Source organism: Solanum lycopersicum, chromosome 10, assembly GCF_036512215.1.
Source record: "Solanum lycopersicum chromosome 10, SLM_r2.1".
NCBI classification, from domain to species: domain Eukaryota; kingdom Viridiplantae; phylum Streptophyta; class Magnoliopsida; order Solanales; family Solanaceae; genus Solanum; species Solanum lycopersicum.
Genome location: NC_090809.1, coordinates 55,487,346 through 55,508,565, shown reverse-complemented (window position 1 = coordinate 55,508,565; position 21,220 = coordinate 55,487,346). Strand labels below are relative to the sequence as shown.

The window sequence follows — 21,220 nt, the reverse complement described above, 5'->3', positions numbered from 1 at the left end:
GCAAGTTCACAAAACATAGACATGAACTTCATCAAATGAATAATAATTCAAGAACAAGGGAAAGATTCATCAAAAGAATAAAAAGAATACCAGGCAAGAAGAAAGTTGAGGTAAATCCATTGTAACAACACAATTATACCACAATCAAGCAAGTTGAGGTTCGCTATATAATTTCACTATGTCTATGTTGATGTCGATCCATTTAAGCATATCCACTAGCCAAATTGAATATTATAAATAATAAATAACTGAAAAATCCAAAACACAACTTAGGCTGCCAGCTTGAAGCAGAGCTGGGAAATATTGCAAAATTGATCTCAGCAATGATGAGACCGATACTGGAAAGAATCCCAAAAGACGGAGTAGAAACCTAATACAATGTACCCGACACCTTCTGAAGCTAGCAGTTCACCGGCTTGCCATTGTGTGCACGTTTCCCTCCTAGAGAGAATACAAATCAAAGATCAACGTGAAGAAAGGATAGGAAGATCTGAAAGCACAGTTGAAACATTAGTACTCGTTAGGAAAGTAAACTCAAATTAATACTTTTTTTTTTCTTTTTGCTACCGGTCCAATGCCTAGTATCAACCGTTACTTGAGCAAAACAAGTAAAATATAGAACCTTGAGACATCGGCTAGTATAGCAGTGGATCTTTGTTACTTATAATGTTATTTAAGCCGAGGGTCTCGGAAACAACCTCTCTACCTCCATGAGCTAGGGGTAAGGTACATGCACTCTAGCCTCTCTAGACACAATACCGTGGGATTACACTGGGTATGTTGTTGACTTTGTTACCTATAATGTACCATGTATATTCTAGTTTTCACAGAGTAGGAAGTTTTTTTGCATGACAATTTATAAGGAATTTTAACTAACCTACAAAGAGATCTTCACGGGTTTATCATTTCCTTTAACGGGCCAATGAAACTCAGTCTATAGGAATCAGCCTAATCTACGTTCTGATATGATTGAGCAGGATGAGATCCTATTTTCATGTTAGAGTTCTTGTAAACTAAGAGAGTGAGTTCAGGTATAGATAGTTAATATTGACCGATTTTCAGAATAATATGCCAAAAAACAGGAAATTCAAATGAATGTGAATTTTACCTGTTCTCTTTTTCTTATTCCCACGAGAAGCGTTGGCTGTAGGAGTACCAAAGCCCAATGCACATCCAGGAACCTCCTTAAGTCCCTGACTACTCGAACACTGAAGAGTCTCAAATCCACAACTATTAAGGCCTTGTCCATTTGACTCCTCCGAGTTCGGTTGGAGGCAATAAACCTGATCATCACATTGTAGGTTGCAAGGGTTCATAACATAAGTTCCACGAAGGTTCTGATATACGTCTGCACCCTCCATTGGCTTGTGATACGGAAATGATCCAATTTCACCTGCAATCCTTCCTCGGATGTCCACAAGCAAGCACTTGAGCCTGGAAACCTCAGCCTCCAAGACAGCTTGACCCTGCAGCCTGTTCAACAATTGCTGATTTATATCCCTTAGCCTGACCACCTCTTCCTCTAATGATGCAACCCGAGCCTTTTTCTTCTCACAGTACTTGCGAACTGCTTCCTTATTACTCAATGAGCGTTTCTTTCCTACATTTGCTGCTGTCGACTCTGCAGTAGTATCATCACGTGGGGGCGTAACAACCTTGGTGTGAACATGGTAACATGTGTGTGTGTGTGAGTTATCAGGACCAGGTGGATTGCAAGTGTGGGCATGAATACAAGCATGCACGTCAGTGAGAATTTCATTGAAACGCTTGTTCATGGGGCTTGATTCTGGAATTTCACCAAAAGTAGAACTTGACAACACTTGTTGGCTAGAGAATTCTAGCTCCATGTCGTCCATTGTAGAAATCGAGCCTGCAGGTAAACAACAAGCATTTAATAGACTACTATTGAGATGGTACTTGGCAATCCAGTCTATAAGAGAAGAATAAGTCAGATAAACAAATAGCAAGAATAACAACAACATATCATTCCACAGGTGGGGTCTGAGGAGGATAGGATGTATGCAGATTTTATAGCTAACTCTCAGAGGTAGAAAGTTTGTTTCAGATAGACCTTCGACTTCTAGAATTGGAAACATTAACAACAAAAGAGTAGGATAAATATCCTTTACTAGCAAAATTGAGTTTTTCATAACCAAAAATCTAACAAATATTTTTACCGAGTTCAAGTTCAGACAGCTTAAACTACACAGCTTCCCTCCATTACGAAGGAGGATCCATCCTTAGCAATAGCATGCTAATTCCACTGCTTTTGGCTCAATAATTTTCCAAAATAATAGCAATCAACTTTGTTATTACGTCGGATTTAATTGAATATCATTCAGGCATATATATCTGCTCAATTTCACTTACTTCAATGACGTATCTGATCTTTCGTTGCTTCAACGTAAATTTAGAATAATTCTCGTTACGAATAAAGTTGACAAACACAGAGTCTCCCCCCTCGCATCAACAACAATCCCACACCGTATAAGCTATCTGTGCACTAAGTTTCCGCTATGTGTATGCAATGCACCAGTAGAAGAAAATACAGAATTTTCTACAGATAAGGGAAAAAATGAAATGGGAAGAGCTAAATTTATCAGAAAAAGTGAAAACAGAGTAAACTTAAAGATACTTACAATGGAGGACTTGTGCTTGGGAGAAATCGTACTGACTGATTTTTTAGGGTGAGAAAAAAGGGGATGGTTCGTCAACTTCAATGGCGGAAAAAGAGTATATCAGAGATTACAAAAATCACACAGGACAGGGCAGGAGTCGGTACTTACTATGTTTATGGAGTCCGAATTGATACTAAGAAAAATTAAGGAAATTGATATTCTGTTTTTTTTTTTAAAAAAAAAAAGAAATTAAATATCAAAATATGTTATTTCTTTGATTGAATTAAAAAAAAAAAAAGTGAGTCATATTATATTAGATGGAGTAATTTTTTAACGTCATGTGCCATATTACTCAGGTGTGAGAGGGTAATTAAGACCTCTCATAGTTAACGTGTGGATTTATTAAAGGAAAAATTACGTGACAATGACAAATAAAATTTAAAATTTGTATAATTCAATTTTTTATTGTATAAATTCAGAATTTGTATAATTTGATTTCTAATTATTTAAATTCAAAATTTCTACATGCCTACAACCCTAGCTATTTGTATATAATTTACAAAAAGTTCATAATAAATTACTATGCTTATATATTGGCAAGTGAAATATAAAAACAAAGTTTTGAAGAAAATCTTACTATAAATATAGAATTTACATATACTTACTTTGTGGTTATAATTCGCAATTAGACAAGCAAGCTATACAAACTTCATCATCCATTGTATATGCTTACCCTGTTTGTATATTTGCCAGCGAAATATACAAACGCGACCTCTATTTGAATATACTTACCATGTTTGTATATTTGTAAGCGAAATATTCAAAACGGATAAGCAAAATATACAAACTGCAACTTCCATAGTAAAGAGAAGTATAGGTATGGAGCGCAATTACCGAAACTATAGTTATTGAGCCTTATCATGTCTATTATCTTTGTTAAGTGTGAAATTTTATATGACCTAGTTTGACTTAAACAAAATTTTAAAAAATAAATAAGACGTTTCAATCTTGTAAGTTACTACCGCACCTATCACTTTCATCATTAATATTATTATTCAGTATTATCACAATTACTATCAACCATTGTTGTCAATCTCTACTATCAACCACCTTTACTATCACAAAGGATACATCGCCAACCACCATACAATCTTCAGTCATCACCATTAACACCGCCAACTACTAGTAACAACCAACTTCACCATCACCGTCACCAACCGTCATCATCATGTCTGTCATTACAATACCATCCATCAACAATCATCACCACCATAACTAGTCACTAGCGCCAACTATTACCATTATCACCACTACAAATCATCTTCACCATAATTAGTGAACATAAATATTTTATTTATTAAATTTATATTTTCTTAATTTATCATGTTTACAAATAAATAAATTATTCATTTTCAAATGTTAAAAAAGAAATAGTTTTAATCATTTAGAGTTGATATTTAAGAACTATGTTTTACACATTCACATTCAAATATTTTAACTTTAATAAAATAAACGAGGTTATAATCCTCTAATTCAAACAGACTCTTTATAGCAGAAAAACTACGTTTGTTTACTAACTCAAAGTAGGTTATTTTTTTTCAAACACTTTCTATTGTACTTAAAAATGCACTTCGAAACTAGGTCAAACATTGTTACTAAGCCCAACATACTAAGAGCCAATATGAATTGAATTATTTTAAGAGTTCTTAAATCAAAATGCAATAGCTTTTACATATTTTTCGAGTATGTGCAAGTTAAAATTAAGCTAAAACGATAAAAATAAGCCAAAAGTTAAGAAAAATTTTAACTCCCATCTTGAGGCATTAAGTTTTGGAACACTTGCATAAGCCTTTCTCCCAATAAAGAAACCAGAAACTATTCAATATATACATGAAACATACATTACAACTTCTTAATTATTCAACACAATGACAATAGCACATCCAAACTCTTGCAAAATCTAAATTAGTATGTTGAATGGCTTACAACAGATACCAGAACAGTAATAATCATCTTACAAATGTTACACAGATCATATAGATTTAACTCAGGAAGAGACAACAAGAGCACTTTTGAACCCAGACCAAGTCTCGATCTCGAGCCAGGTTGACACTTTTCTAGTGTACTTGGTCAGGACTGCCAATCAGTAAACAAATTTGCTGCACTACTTGAAGTAGGAAGTACCCTGACAATAGTCTTTATCTCCTTTACATAGCCACTCTTCTAGAGAAATCACAAAATAGAGCAGGCTTTCTGGGTGGTTGTAGAACCACCCTAATAGTCGCATCAGAAACAGCCTTCACATTCTGCAGTTTTCTTTTGCAAAACAAGTATGAAACGAGGTGACTTATAGCGTGACCATGTAATCTTTATTTCAATTGGATATTACCTGCTGCATTTTTCACTACATTCAATGTAAGCTGCAGCACCAATAGACTTTTTGAGCTCTTCACCCTTTACAAGTATGGAGGAAATGATATACAGACAGAAGACTAGCCCCCTCAAACCTAATAAATCTGGTCTAAGAAAATTCGCTGCTACTGCTGAAATATGTTAGAAGTTGATATACCTAAGCCGTGCTAATAGGTACGGCACCAGGATGGTCTAAAAAGAATTGCGTGTCCTCTCGAAGATCTAGTGGAAGCATAATTAACGCCAAAACAGAAGCACGAGAAATCACAAGAGAAGACAGTAATAGAATAGAACTAGCCCACAAGAAGAAACAAAGTGGAGTTAAACAGAAGGAAAACATGATCAACATGTAAGCCAGAAACACGTTAAGACAGAAAGAGACCAGACATAATATTATTTAGCACAAAGTAGACAGCAGAAAACCATTAAGCTCATTACATGTTTTATTTCAAAATCCACATAGAATATATTGCAGAACTTTGTTGAAATAGTTTATGTACTTCCTCATCAACCCTAGATATTCTTGAATGTAAGTGATGAGATAAAGTTTAAGCCATTAAGTACTGGTTTTCAAAGTCCGGAGAACAAGTGTTTCAGAATAGTTTATGAACTATGTAGAGCTATGGTACACACCTAAGTTGCTCGGACTCGGGTGCGGGTATCCGAGACGGATGCGAATCCGAGAGTCGAATTCGGCGAAATCCAAATTTTAAGATTCGTGGGTGTGAATCTGAGTATGGATACGGGTGCGGAGATACGGCTAAAAATTTCAATATTATAAAAAGGGAAAAGGGTCTGATATACCCCTCAACTTTGTCATTTAGAGCTGATATATCCCTCGTTATAAAAGTAGCTCATATATGCCCTTACCGCTATACAAACGGCTGCTCACATATACCCTTCATATAACAGAAGTTAAAAAATTAGCTTTAAATTTATATTTATTACTTCTAATTTTTTTTAAAAAAAGTTATTTAGGGGTATATATGATTCTTCTATCAATGTTCAATGTATATTTAATTTTTTTTCATACATAAATTAATTTTTTACTTCTTATATTATAATTATTTGAGTTTCTTATTCTTATTTTGTTTTTTTCTTACATTCCTTAGTTTAAAGAAAAAAAAATTAAACTATTTTAAACTAGTTTTTTGTGTGTATTGTAATTTAATTTCGTATTCGAAGAAAAAATTTGGTCATCTAGTATAAGTTTTACAAGAATATTAGTGAAACATAAATAAATTTGATTATCAAAATAATAATTATAAATTAGTCATTGAAACAAAAAAAAGTCAAAAAAATATATGTTTGACGAGGATTAAATTTACTCATAGGATTATATTTTTTAGAAAAAAATAAGAAAAATTTAGATTAAAATAATTTTTTTTCATTTCCGTTAAGAGGAAAAGGAAATATGTGAGCCATTTGTTTACAATTAGGGGTATATATGAGTCATTTTCATAACAAGGGATATATCAGCTCTAAATGACAAAGTTGAGGAGTATATCAGACCTTTTTCCCTTATAAAAATATAGTTATGAAGATATTCTAAATTTGAGAAATATATTGTGATAAACTTACATGTATTTTGTAATTCTATCTTTCGTTCTTCAAGAAGAGATTACTCTTCTATTCTTCCTACAAAGACACAACAAAATAGAAACTAAACATTAAAAGCATTTACAAATCACAACAGAATAAATATAACTAAAAGGATCAATAAAAATTGGAAAGAAGAACTAACCTTAGAACGTGGATAGTAATAACTCTTGAAAGTTGAAACAAAGTGAAAAGTGAAGAAAACACTACAATTATTAAAATTCAAGAGATACACAAAGATATTTATCCACAATTTAGATATTCATAATTACTAATCAATATTCAATACACCAAGTAAAAGTGTAAAACATACTATTGAACAAAAAACAAGAGATTGTCTCAACTTAATTCATAACTTAAAATTAACATAACAACAAAATATTGTCAATTATCAAGTTATTTAGTTAAGTTAGCTATCTCTTCCACATCTTCTTCAACATCTTCCAAATCTTCAAACTCTTCCTCAAATATTAGACCTTCAATTTGAGGGTCATCTATTGAAAGCTCGGTTAGATCATTAGTTGTCTCATCAATATCAAACCGATCTCCACCTAAAATAAATTTAAAAGAATAAATATATTAGAAGATCTTGTATAAAAAGAAAAGAAAACCATTTAAACTAAATAATTGAAGAAAATATAGACATACCAACATCCCAATATTTGCTTGGCCCATTTATATATTTCTCTTTCTTGCGAGACAACAATCGGAGATTATAATGTACAAACACTAAATCTTCGGCTCTTGAAGTTGCTAACTTGTTTCTCTTGATATTGTGAATCAAAGAAAATGTACTCCAATTTCTTTCACAACAAGAGGAAGAAGCCGGTTGAGTAAGCAACTTGTAAGCTAATTGTTGCAAAAGCGGAGCCGAGACCCCATGATTTGCCCACCAAGAAAGAGAATCTTCATACATCATAGCGTCAATCACATAAGGCTCACTAAAATAGCCATTTCCGCTACAAAAGAATCCATACTCCAATGAGGCTTGTTTCATTTCATTAGAATTTTTAAAGTACCTTTGAATATGAAATTTCACTATCTTCATTGGGAGCTAGCTTTCGAATTCCATTCTCTCCTTCAAGCCATGATCATGATAATATTTGGGAACCAAAGAATGTGCCATACAATGTAGAGGTGTGTTACTTTTGTTCCACCTAGCCACAAGAATATCATGAATAGTATCAAAAAAATTTGATTGACCGGAAATGAGATCTTTTCCCTCATGCTCAAAGATGACTTTCTCAATCATTGAGTCCCACATATCATAAATGAGATGTAATTTTGGACCATCAATATCGACACTTCTTAGCATATCAACAATTGGTTCCGTAAATTTCAAGAAATAGTCAATACGATTTTATTTCACGTGTCTTGGCTTCATTTCCCTTATCCCCCTTATAATTCTTCCATTCATCATCCATGACCATTTTCTCCAAAGAAGATTTTACTTTGCCAATTCGGGTGGTCATAATGATGTTTGAGGCAAATCTTGTTTCACCAACCTTCAACAAACACAAATTCGAATGTTTTTGAAAAAGTGCATGTGTCATGTCATGGTTCACAACAAAATTTTTTAAATCGCTCACTTCACTAAGTAACTCTAAAATCCATTTACAATTAGTAAAGTGAGGTGATTTGTCCGAAGGTTGGCACATACTTTACAAAGCTAGATTCAAACAATGAACAACGCAAGGAGACCAAAATATATGAGGATATTTTTGCTCCACTATAGTACCGGCAAGTTTCATATTACTTGCATTATGCGTAATAACTTGAACAACATTGTTTGAACCTACATTTTCTATTGCTTCAATAAATAAGTTAGCAATATATTCACCATCTTTTACGATTCCACTAGAATTGATTGAATTCAAAAACATTGAGTCTCCACTAGATGATGTCATTATATTGATCAAAGGTCGTTTTTTAGTATCGGACCATCCATCCGAACAAATCGTCAATCCTTTCTTTTTCCATGTACCTTTTATTGGTTGCAAACTTTCTATCAATATGTGTTTTTTCTTAAGCTAAAAGAGTTGACCTCAATCTATTATATGATGGGGGAATATAACCGGGAATGAAATTTTCGGCTACAAACATAGAATATTTTTTAAAATAAGGAGAGTTGGCAAAGTTGAATGATAAACCTGATGCATAGAACATCCTAGCGGCTAATTTGTCGACCGTATTCCTCTCATAGATGCCGAATGATTTTTCGATAGCTCCACTACTCGAAACTCTTTCGTTTTTTTGTTGAATTAGATCAGTCCCCTCCGGAAGTGATATATAATCATCTTTTTTTCTTGCATCATATTGAACATTGGTTCGTTTTCTTTCCGCTTGTTCATGCTCCATCTTCAAAATTGCATATATATCACCATTATTTTCTTTACATATTTGAACACCATGACCCGATAATCTCAAAAGATGTGCTTTCACCCTATTATATGATCCCGTAACTATTTTATTAGAATAGTTACAAGACCATGTCCTATTCCCACCCCCATTTGGAGCCATCGAAATAACTTTAACATGATTCCATGAGGTTTATCATCAAAATCTATTCCTAGACTTTTTGTAGGTCTATTAAATTTTTATTTTTTGACTACTTGATGTCATCTTGCTAAAGAAAGGATGATGAGTTTTTTTTTTTTTTTTTGCTTACAATAAACTTGAATGAAAAACAAAGAAGAAACAATGGTGTTTTTGGTTTTGGGAGGGAAAAGTAGGTGAGGATGATTTTTTTTTGACTAGATAATGATTGATGTGATATTTTTTTTACTCCTACTCTACTTACTCGGAAGACTTTTGAGGTTTCTTTTTTCATCATTCAAGAGGAGTGTATGTATATTGTATACATATAATTTTACTATTAATATTTGAATTGTTTTTATAGTTCTAATAGAAAAATTTATATTATCTAATTTTTATTTTTGTTGAGAAAGTTTGGGTATAATGCTTTTATTTAAGAATTAAGTAATTTTAATATTTCTTATACTTATATTTTTAATATTTCAATAGTTCGAAACTTGTAGTGATAGAAAGAATAAAAAGATCTAATAAGACGAGATCGTTAAAGTGCTTGAATTGATAGGAAGAATTCAGTGATCTAGCGAGACATGATCCTTGATGTGATATTTTTTTTACTCCTACTCTACTTACTCGGAAGACTTTTGAGGTTTCTTTTTTCATCATTCAAGAGGAGTGTATGTATATTGTATACATATAATTTTACTATTAATATTTGAATTGTTTTTATAGTTCTAATAGAAAAATTTATATTATCTAATTTTTATTTTTGTTGAGAAAGTTTGGGTATAATGCTTTTATTTAAGAATTAAGTAATTTTAATATTTCTTATACTTATATTTTTAATATTTCAATAGTTCGAAACTTGTAGTGATAGAAAGAATAAAAAGATCTAATAAGACGAGATCGTTAAAGTGCTTGAATTGATAGGAAGAATTCAGTGATCTAGCGAGACATGATCCTTGATGTGATATTTTTTTTACTCCTACTCTACTTACTCGGAAGACTTTTGAGGTTTCTTTTTTCATCATTCAAGAGGAGTGTATGTATATTGTATACATATAATTTTACTATTAATATTTGAATTGTTTTTATAGTTCTAATAGAAAAATTTATGTTATCTAATTTTTATTTTTGTTGAGAACGTTTGGGTATAATGCTTTTTTTTAAGAATTAAGTAATTTTAATATTTCTTATACTTATATTTTTAGTATTTCGATAGTTCGAAACTTATAATGATAGAAAGAATCAAAAGATCTAATAAGACGTGATCCTCAAAGCACGTTTATTAATAGAAAGAATTCAGTGATCGTGCACCAGAGTTGTGTCGAGACAGGTTCACCTGCAAAAATGAAGAGTCCGCGCAACTTAGGTACACACACTTTAATTCCAATTCAGAGACCAATTATGTAAATAGCTAGGAAAATTATGAATTTTCTTTAAATTTTAGTTGTGACGGTAGGGTACTAAGGTCTCCTCAATCTCTCAAGCAGTTTGATTTCACATCCATAAAGTTATTGAACACTATGTTCTTCCAATTAGTATAAATTCATGGCTGATACGATAAGTGGTTCTTAGAGATAATTCTGGTTTAACAAGGTTGACACCATAAGTAGTTCTCAGGTGTAATTCTGGTCAAACAGAAAGCATGAGAAACCCATCCATTATTGTTGTTTTATGCAAGAGTTCATATGGAATCAGTACTCACAAAGGTTACATGATATTCTTTCATGATTTCGAAAGTAGATAGCAACATTTATGGATTGGCAGTCTCATTCAAAATTAACAACTGGTAAAGCTCAAAAATGTCTACAGAATGATATACTCCTAGTTATTGGATCTCTGTTCACCACTATATTACTTTTCCTACTTGTAGTAACAATCAACTCAACTTTGAAAAGGAGGAGAAAATAAGATACATATGAACACATGTGATGCCCAAAACTCAGAGAATAGACAAATAACTGATGCAGAATAGGATGATTGACTTGTAAATGTAATTCAGATGACACCAACTACAGTTTGAGATACAAAAAAAAACAATTTATTTCTACATAGCAGAGTAAGAAGACAAATAATTCTTCTGCAGAACGTAACAGATTTTGATGTAGCCAGCTATGATTGGGTATATAAATAAAGGAGTCCGGAGCAAAAAAAATTGAGTGAGATTTCCAAAAGGACAACAAAATTAAGTTTGAAACCAAAAGGGTAACATTTAAACGGGAGGGAGACGACGCTTAATTCTGCAAATGACTCATTTTTTGCTACAAACCACCCTTATGCAGCAGCATTTGACCATGTAGTGGATATTTAAAGTTAAAATGAAATTGGTTGAAGCAACATAACATCACAAATAAAATAAAAAATTATCTTTAATTTACAAATACATTGTCAAAACACCAAATTCTTATCTACTATCTCAGCAACCCAATTCTATTGCAATCAATCAACTGTATTGTCTCACAACAAGGTGTCGGGATAAGGATGTATACATATAATTTTACTATTAATATTTGAATTGTTTTTATAGTTCTAATAGAAAAATTTATGTTATCTAATTTTTATTTTTGTTGAGAACGTTCGGTATAATGTTTTTATCTAAGAATTAAGTAATTTTAATATTTCTTACACTTATATTTTTAGTATTTCGATAGTTCAAAGCTTGTAGTGATAGAAAGAATAAAAAGATCTAATAAGACGAGATCGTTTAAAGTGCTTGAATTGATAGGAAGAATTCAGTGATCTAGCGAGAGATGATCCTTGATGATCTATATATATATATATATATATATAGTATTTTAGTAGTTCGAAGCTTATAATGATTAAAGAATCAAAAGATCTAATAAGAAGTGATCCAATAACTAGGAGTATATCATTCTGTAGACATTTTTGAGCTTTACCGGTTGTTAATTTTGAATGAAACTGCCAATCCATAAATGCTACTATCTACTTTCGAAATCCTGAAAGAATATCATGTAACCTCTGTGAGTGCTGATTCCATATGAACTCTTGCATAAAGCAGCAACAATGGATGGGTTTCTCATGCTTTCTGTTTGACCAGAATTACACCTGAGAACTACTTATGGTGTCAACCTTGTTAAACCAGAATTATCTCTAAGAACCACTTATTGTATCAGCCATGAATTTATACTAATTGGAAGAACATCGTGTTCAATAACTTTATGGATGTGAAATCAAACTGCTTGAGAGATTGAGGAGACCTTAGTACCCTACCGTCACAACTAAAATTTGAAGAAAGTTCATAATTTTCCTAGCTATTTACATAACTGGTCTCTGAATTGGAATTAAAGGGTGTGTACCTAAGTTGGGCGGACTCTTCATTTTTGCAGGCGAACCCGTCTCGACACGACTTTGGTGCGCGATCACTGAATTCTTTCTATTAATAAACGTGCTTTAAGGATCACGTCTTATTAGATCTTTTGCTTCTTTCTATCATTATAAGCTTCGAACTACTAAAATACTATATATATATATATATATATATATATATATATATATATATCAAGGATCATGTCTTGCTAGATCACTGAATTCTTCCTATCAATTCAAGCACTTTAACGATCTCGTCTTATTAGATCTTTTTATTCTTTCTATCACTACAAGCTTCGAACTATCGAAATACTAAAAATATAAGTATAAGAAATATTAAAATTACTTAATACCCAAACGTTCTCAACAAAAATAAAAATTAAATAACATAAATTTTTCTATTAGAACTATAAATACAATTCAAATATTAATAGTAAAATTATATGTATACAATATACATACACTCCTCTTGAATGATGAAAAAAGAAACCTCAAAAGTCTTCCGAGTAAGTAGAGTAGGAGTAAAAAAAATATCACATCAGTCATTATCTAGTAAAAAAAAAGTCATCCTCACCTACTTTTCCCTCCCAAAACCAAAAACACCATTGTTTCTTCTTTGTTTTTCATCAAGTTTATTGTAAGCAAAAAAAAAAATGCATCATCCTTTCTTTAGCAAGATGACATCAAGTAGTCAAAATAAAAAAAAATTTATGAGACCTACAAAAAGTGTAGAATAGATTTTGATGATAAACTTCTATTGAATCATGTTAAAGTTATTTCGATGGCTCCAAATGGGGGTGGGAATAGGACATGGTCTTGTAACTATTCTAATAAAATAGTTACGGGATCATATAATAGGGTGAAAGCACATCTTTTGAGATTATCGGGTCATGGTGTTCAAATATGTAAAGAAAATAATGGTGATATATATGCAATTTTGAAGATGGAGCATGAACAAGCGGAAAGAAAACGAACCAATGTTCAATATGATGCAAGAAAAAAAGATGATTATATATCACTTCCGGAGGGGACTGATCTAATTCAACAAAAAAACGAAAGAGTTCGAGCAGTGGAGCTATCGGAAAATCATTCGGCATCTATGAGAGGAATACGGCCGACAAATTAGCCGCTAGGATGTTCTACGCATCAGGTTTATCATTCAACTTTGCCAACTCTCCTTATTTTAAAAATATTCTAAGTTTCTAGCCGAAAATTTCATTCCCGGTTATATTCCCCCATCATATAATAGATTGAGGTCAACTCTTTTAGCTTAAGAAAAAACACATATTGATAGAGAGTTGCAACCAATAAAAGGTACATGGATTGATTCTTTTAGTTATATTTATAAAACACATAGTTAGTTCTTCTTTCCAATTTTTATTGATTCTTTTAGTTATATTTATTCTGTTGTGATTTGTAAATGCTTTTAATGTTTAGTTTCTATTTTGTTGTGTCTTTGTAGGAAGAATAGAAGAGTAATCTCATCTTGAAGAACGAAAGATAGAATTCTACAAAATACATGTAAGTATATCACAATATATCTCTCAAATTTAGAATATCTTCATAACTATATTTTTATAATATTGAAATTTTTAGCCGTATCCCCGCACCCGTATCCATACTCGGATTCGCACCCACGAATCTTAAAATTTGGATTTCGCCGAATCCGACTCTCGGGTTCGCATCCGTCTCGGATACCCGCACCCGAGTCCGATCAACTTAGATCAAGATAATGGGGAGATGGCCATCACACATGTTTCTTTAACCTCACGGCCACTTATGTGAGCAGGCAAAATTAAACTATAAGTTAGAGATCTAATTCTAGAAAGGAGATTACACCTTTTTGGAGACATTTTCATGGCTGTCCTTGCTGATGAGGGAAAATGCTAGTATAAAAACATCAGCCCCACGATAGCTCAAGGGTCTTAATTTGTTGTAATCCTCCTGACCTATCCAATCAAACAGGAGGAATAGATCAGCATGAGTGCCATAATGATGTAAAGAAACATGGTAACTAATATCAATTTTACCTGCAGTATCCCACAAACCAAGATTCCACAACTACATTTGCACTAAATTTGTCAAACATAGTTGGGACATAATCCTGTTTACAACAAAGCAAGCAAATTTAGAGTGTGATGAACCAGAAAGTTCCATTTGAGGGATTCACAACCACCACTGTTACAAATGAACTTACTAAACGAAAGTGCATATATTTAAAGCTCAATGTTTTCCACTCATTTATGACTTCGACGAGAACACTCATGCTTCTATCTTAGAAACTACACTTTTTAGTTCAGAGGCAGGATCATCAACAAAGCATCATCTTTTCATCAGCTAGACAAATTTCAACTAATTAACACCAGATGCCAAAAAATAACATGTAGTATAGCTGTCACCTCATCTCCCTCCTCCACCTACACACGCAAAACAATAACAAAAGCAGGTGTTTTCCGGTGAGGAATTCTACGGACACATGAAAAATAACATAGAGCAGGTTCCTGGGCTCTCGTATAACTACTAAAATATACAAATTATAATCATATATGAAATTTTCCCATCTCTATAACTAAATACAATTACTTTTTATACATGTATACAAAAACAAAAATAATATGGAGCCTTTAATATACAATCCACTACCGCCCTATTAAAACTTAGTATATTATTCATTATACATAACTTAAAATATATATGAACTAATCAAATCTACAGACACGTACAATAACTAAAGTAATATACAAATAAATAATGAAAGATATATACAAATAGCTAAAACATGTGTGTACTAAACAGGCAATATACTATATACAATTACGTGAATACAAAAATTACTTAAATAAACATTTTTTTGTATATTGACACCTAAGCAACAAAAATATTGTATCTAAAGTTGTGTTTTAAGCCACTACCTCATAATTATGATGTTCTTCAGATTCGTCAATTTCAGATGCACTCTCCTCTGAATTATTGTTTACTGTTTTCTTCCTCGTACAATTTTAATGCTCTAGCTTTGGCATTGTTAAGAACTTTTTGAACTGCCTTAGCGTCATATTTTTTCATTGATCTCAATTCTTCCGTTGTTTGTTCATGTTGAACTTGTTTGGATTTTACCATAGACCCTACATCAATCCCAATACCTTAAGTTAAACTCATTGAAAACGAGGGTAAATTGTCAACAAAATTGACATGCAATGGAATACCTCTGGTAATCCTCATAGATGAAGATGATTCATTCATTCTAATTTTGAAGAATTTGTAATCTAATAAGAACAATCGATTATTTCACCAAAAAAATATGAAAAAAAGTAAGAAACACAATACATATACAATTGTTGAATAAGGAAAAAAATTGTACACGACTAAATTTTAGGATTACCTGCAAAAGTTGAATTCAATTTCAGGAGAGATAAATTGAATTTTTGCCAATTTGGAATTCAAAATCGGATAAAAGTATTGATTATAGGAGAAAAAAGTGGAATATGAATAGGAGACGTAATATTGATTTGTAAAAAATTATATATAAAATTAAAAAAAAATTATACGATTGGTTTAGGAATAGGTGGTGGACCCCATTAATTATAGCAAAAAAAAAAGAAACTATAATTATAAAAAGTAAATAAATTAAACTATACCCTTATTATATAATTACTTAGGAGTGAAACATCCCTAAGTAATTGTATAATAAGGGTATAGTTTAATTTATTTTCTTTCTATGATTATAGTTTTTTTTGCTATAATTAATGAGGTCCACCATCTATTCCTAAACCAATAGTATAAAAACCTTTTATTCAATTTTGTATTTAATTTTATACAAATTAATATTATCTCTCATATTCATATTCCACCTTTTTCTCCTATAATCAATACTTCTATTCGATTTTGAATTTCAAATTGGCAAAAATTCAATTTATCCCTCCTGAAATTGAATTCAACTTTCGCAGGTAATCCTAAAATTTAGTCGTGTACAATTTTTTTCCTTATTCAACAATTGTAATGTATTGTGTTTCTTACTTTTTTTCATGTTTTTTTGGTGAAATAATCGAGTGTTCTTATTAGATTACAATTTTTTCAAAATCAGAATGAATGAATCATATTCATTTATGAGGATTACCAGAGCTATTCCATTGCATGTCAATTTTGTTGACAACTTACTCTCGTTTTCAATGGGTTTAACTCAAGGTTTTGGGATTGATGTAGGGTCTATGGTAAAATCCAAACAAGTTCAACATGAACAAACAATGGAAGAATTGAGATCAATGAAAAAATATGTCCCTAAGGCAATTCAAAAAGTTCTTAACAATGCCAAAGCTAGAGCATTAAAATTGTACAACGAGGAAGAAAGAGGAAAGCAGTAGACAGTAATTCAGAGGAGAGTGCATCTGAAATTGACGAATTTGAAACATGATAAGTTTTTGATATTCATACAACCCATGTTCGACTTGTTGTCAATCTTGTTGAGGCAAAGCGGAATAATGAAGTATTTGACAAATAAGCTGCTCAATGAATCATGGAAATTTGAAGGTCGACTGGAATCAATGGTAAAAAATCACACCCGATGCTGTGTGCAGGTCATATTCGTTCACATTTATTGAGTATTTGATTTACCAACACACCAATTTAACCTCAACACCTTGTGTGACAATACAATTGGTCGATTGCAATGGAGTTGGGTTGCTGAGATAGTAGATAAGAACTTAGTGTCTTGACAATGTGTTTGTAAATTAAAGATAATGTTTTATTTAATCTGTGATGTTATATTTTATGATGTTTCAACCAATTTTCTTTTAACTTTAAATACCCACTATATGGTCAAATGTTGTTACATAAGGTTGATTTGTAGCAAAAGATGAGTCATCTATAGCAACATATGCCTCAAATAAGTCATGTGTAGCAGCATATGCAGTACTAAACATCGTTTCCCTCCCGTTTAAATGTTATCATTTTGGTTCAAACTTATTTTTATTGCCCTTTTGGAAATTTCTCTCAATATTTTTGCTCTTATGATTCTGGACTCATGAATAAAGTCACCGCCAGGATTGTCTGACATTTCACAACTCATCCATACATTCAAGGCAAGATGTCCAACATAACAGATGCAACCACCGTTCAAGAAAATTGTCTCTAATGAAAATAAAGTAGAAACTTGCAATAATGGGAGACAAATGAAGAGACCTTTCCAACCACGTAGAGGTATTTATAGGACACAAATAATTGAATTGAGGACATACTAACCTAGCTTTGTTCCAACAAGAATGATTGGAACTCCTTGGGCATAATGCCTCAATTCAGGAAGCCACTGAAATTAAATAGCAAGAGCAAAATGTATTAGTTCATGTAAATTGTGGAATATCTCGAACCATACATCTCATTCATCTTCTTTCTCTTATAGGCATCATTTACCCAGCCCTTGATGATGAAAAGTGATCCAAATAATCAACTTTACTGAATCGAAGAACTAAAGTAAAAGTTAAGCCAGTCAAAGTCTTCTATGGAGTGCTATCAAGATAATGGGGAGATGGCCATAACACATGTTTCTTTGACCTCACAGCCATTTATGTGAGCAGGCAAAATTAATTTGAAAGTTAGAGATCTAATTCTAGAAAGGAGATTACACCTTTTTAAAGACATTTTCATGGCTGGCCTTGCTGACGAGCGAAAATGCTAGTATAAAAACATCAGCCCCACGATAGCTCAAGGGTCTTAATCTGTTGTAATCCTCCTGACCTATCCAATCAAACAAGAGGAGGAGTCAGCATGAGTGCCACAATGATGTAAAGAACATGGTAACTAATATCAATTTTACCTGCAGTATCCCACAAACCAAGATTCCACAACTACATTTGCACTAAATTTGTCAAACATAGTTGGGACATAATCCTGTTTACAACAAAGCAAGCAAATTTAGAGTGTGATGAACCAGAAAGTTCCATTTGAGGGATTCACAACCACCACTGTTACAAATGAACTTACTAAACGGAAGTGCATATATTTAAAGCTCAATGTTTTCCACTCATTTATGACTTTGAAGAGAACACTCATGCTTCTATCTTAGAAACTACACTTTTTAGTTCAGAGGCAGGATCATCAACAAAGCATCATCTTTTCATCAGCTAAACACATTTCAACTAATTAACACCAAATGCTAAAAAACAACATGTAGAATAGCTTTCACCTCATCTCCCTCCTCCACCTACACACGCAAAACAATAACAAAAGCAGGTGTTTTCCGGTGAGGAATTCTACGGACACATGAAAAATAACATAGAGCAGGTTCTTGGGCTCTCGTATAAAGAACCAAATACAGCTATGACTCAAACTTCCATTCAATTACAAATAGGCAAAGCCACTGCCCTTCTGTCAATAAAGAACATCAATGAGATAATCGTAAGAAAACTTCACAATCATATACTACTTCAAACACTATCGGAAAAGACAACGGAAAAATACAACAGAAGGAGTATCTTGTTTCAATCATCAACGGGACTAAGAAAGACAGGAACATTAGTCTATGAAATGGCTTATGCTACAATGATTCTCTCGCTCCCTAAAAATCAATAAATTCCCAGTAATCAAACAAATAAAGGTGTACAGAACTACAACTACACTACCCAAAATAAGAATTTCATTTATGGTAACTTACACATTCGTGAAGTACAAAGTCGAACTTTTCTCATAAACCCCAATTGTTCGTTGGTCTGAGAAAGGAAGAACTTACAGTTGGGAAAGTATTGCTGATATATCAAATGAGTAAACAAGTTTTACCAAATGCTCCGTCGCCGACGGTCACACACTTTATGAACCGGGAACCACTCATTCTCGAGTTTTCCGGCAAACCCCTTCAAATTCTTCTTTGAAATTTCTCTATCTGCAACTACTGACAACAAAATAAATATTACTAAAGTATCGATAGAATGCAGATACAGAGACCACCTAACTCAACACCCACTTTAAATTCATTTTCCCTTTCACCTCATTTTTACAAGACAAGTTTGAGGTACACAGTTTAATAAGAAAGGAAGACTTCTAAAATAAATATTATAAATTATTTTATTAAGAGTAAAATAGATATTATATATTTTCTTCGTCTATTTTTATTTTTAATGTTACATTTTTTGAAAGTTTGTTTGACTAAAACTATATGAAAAGTAATATAAATTATAATTTTTTATATATTAATATAATTAAAAAATGCACCTTAAATTATAAGTCAAAATTTTTATAATTTGATTATAAAAGTATAAATCATAACAATTAAAAGTGGAAGTAATATAAAATGCAATTTTTTGCATATCTATGATTAAAAAATGCACCTTAAATTATTAGTTAATATTCGTATAGTTGACTTTAAAAATATAAATTATAACAATTAAAAGTGAATGAAAGAATGTTATAGTTTGTTATAGGATACAATTAAATCAAATTATATTTATAACATTTAATTTTAATTATTAATTTACTATTATATACAAATTTCTCAATTATTTATTCTGAGTGGTTCAACCAAACTATTTACACGTATGGACCCATGACCCAAATTATTTGCGATCTACTTTTTTGGACGCATTAAAATACAAATTACCTTTGATATAATCGGAGTATTAATGATATCAAAGAGTAACTGAATAATGTTTTCATTGAAATACTATTTTTTCTTCTTTGATACAATCAAAATATATATGCATATACTTTGATGATATGCACTATCAATTTAGCTAATTTTCACTGAATTATTACCTCTTTGATACTATCAGAGTATATATAAACTATAATGCTATGAAGCGGTAATATATATATATATATATATATATATATATATAGAGAGAGAGAGAGAGAGAGAGAGAGACGGTAATGGTATCAAAGAGTAATTGAGTATTGTTTTGTCAGTCTACATTCTCATGTTGAATCGCAACACCTTTTATATCTGCAAATTGGATTAATTCTGCATGGTCGTGGGGATCGATACTTCAGTTTCACAACCAACAGATATGCAGTAATTGCAGATTTAACCCAAAAGTAGGATGACAAGGGTAAAATATCAAGAAATCATGATGAGCAATAAATATAACTTTTTCCTAAGAGTACATGAGCAAATATGACCCTCTTTGCCTTTCTAAAATAAAATTGTGTAAATTAGGTATATAACATATTATGTAGTAATATTCTCAAGTTATAGCACAAGATTTTGATTTTCATTCTATAACATATAATATATCAACTTATAGCATTTCTTTAAATTAAAAATATTGTAAATATTTATTCAGTTAAATTAGGAAGAAAAAAAATTAAAAAATGAGTAATTAAAATTGGATAATCCGTGAATGTAGTTACTGTTTTTAACTGATAACCAAATGTGCACCTTTTAAGGGAATTTAAAATATATTAATTATAGATATGCTCCTTAATTATCTCAATCCGTTTTTAATGGTAATTTTTATTGATTTTTTATCCTAAAAAAATTCTATTCTGTTATCTATCTTTCCATAAACGTGTTTCATTTTTTTTCCAGAAATTGGACTATATTCATATATTCGAATTTTGTCATATTGTATCGTTTTTTTTTTTGAAAAAACAATTAAAATTGAAGGTTGAAAAGGTTTATATTTGATTTGATGGAGAAAATTGTGTCAATTTTAATTAAACATGGTGGCAAATGAAATTCATCAGGTTAGTTTTTTTTTAATATTTTAGTAATGTTTTTTTTCCCTTGTTATATTTCATATGTTAAA

General features: G+C 31.6%; 1 protein-coding gene and 1 pseudogene across 2 annotated transcripts; both read right to left on the bottom strand.

Moving 5' to 3' along the window:
- Window positions 1-201: 201 nt before the first annotated feature.
- Window positions 202-2,779, bottom strand: LOC104649609 (basic leucine zipper 23-like). 2 transcript variants are annotated; one of them, XM_010329109.4, is made up of 3 exons: window positions 2,640-2,779; window positions 1,109-1,870; window positions 202-441 (listed from the first exon to the last, which is right to left on the bottom strand). In XM_010329109.4, exons 2-3 carry the CDS (start codon window positions 1,854-1,856, stop codon window positions 401-403), a joined length of 789 nt encoding a protein of 262 aa, XP_010327411.1. In that variant the 5' UTR covers window positions 1,857-1,870; window positions 2,640-2,779; the 3' UTR covers window positions 202-400. The 2 variants fall into 2 exon arrangements, with proteins under 2 accessions (XP_010327411.1, XP_069146214.1); XM_069290113.1 differs by lacking the exon at window positions 2,640-2,779 and adding an exon at window positions 2,371-2,471.
- Window positions 2,780-6,871: 4,092 nt separating this feature from the next.
- LOC104649610 (rac-like GTP-binding protein RAC1) lies at window positions 6,872-19,445 on the bottom strand (annotated as a pseudogene).
- Window positions 19,446-21,220: the final 1,775 nt, after the last annotated feature.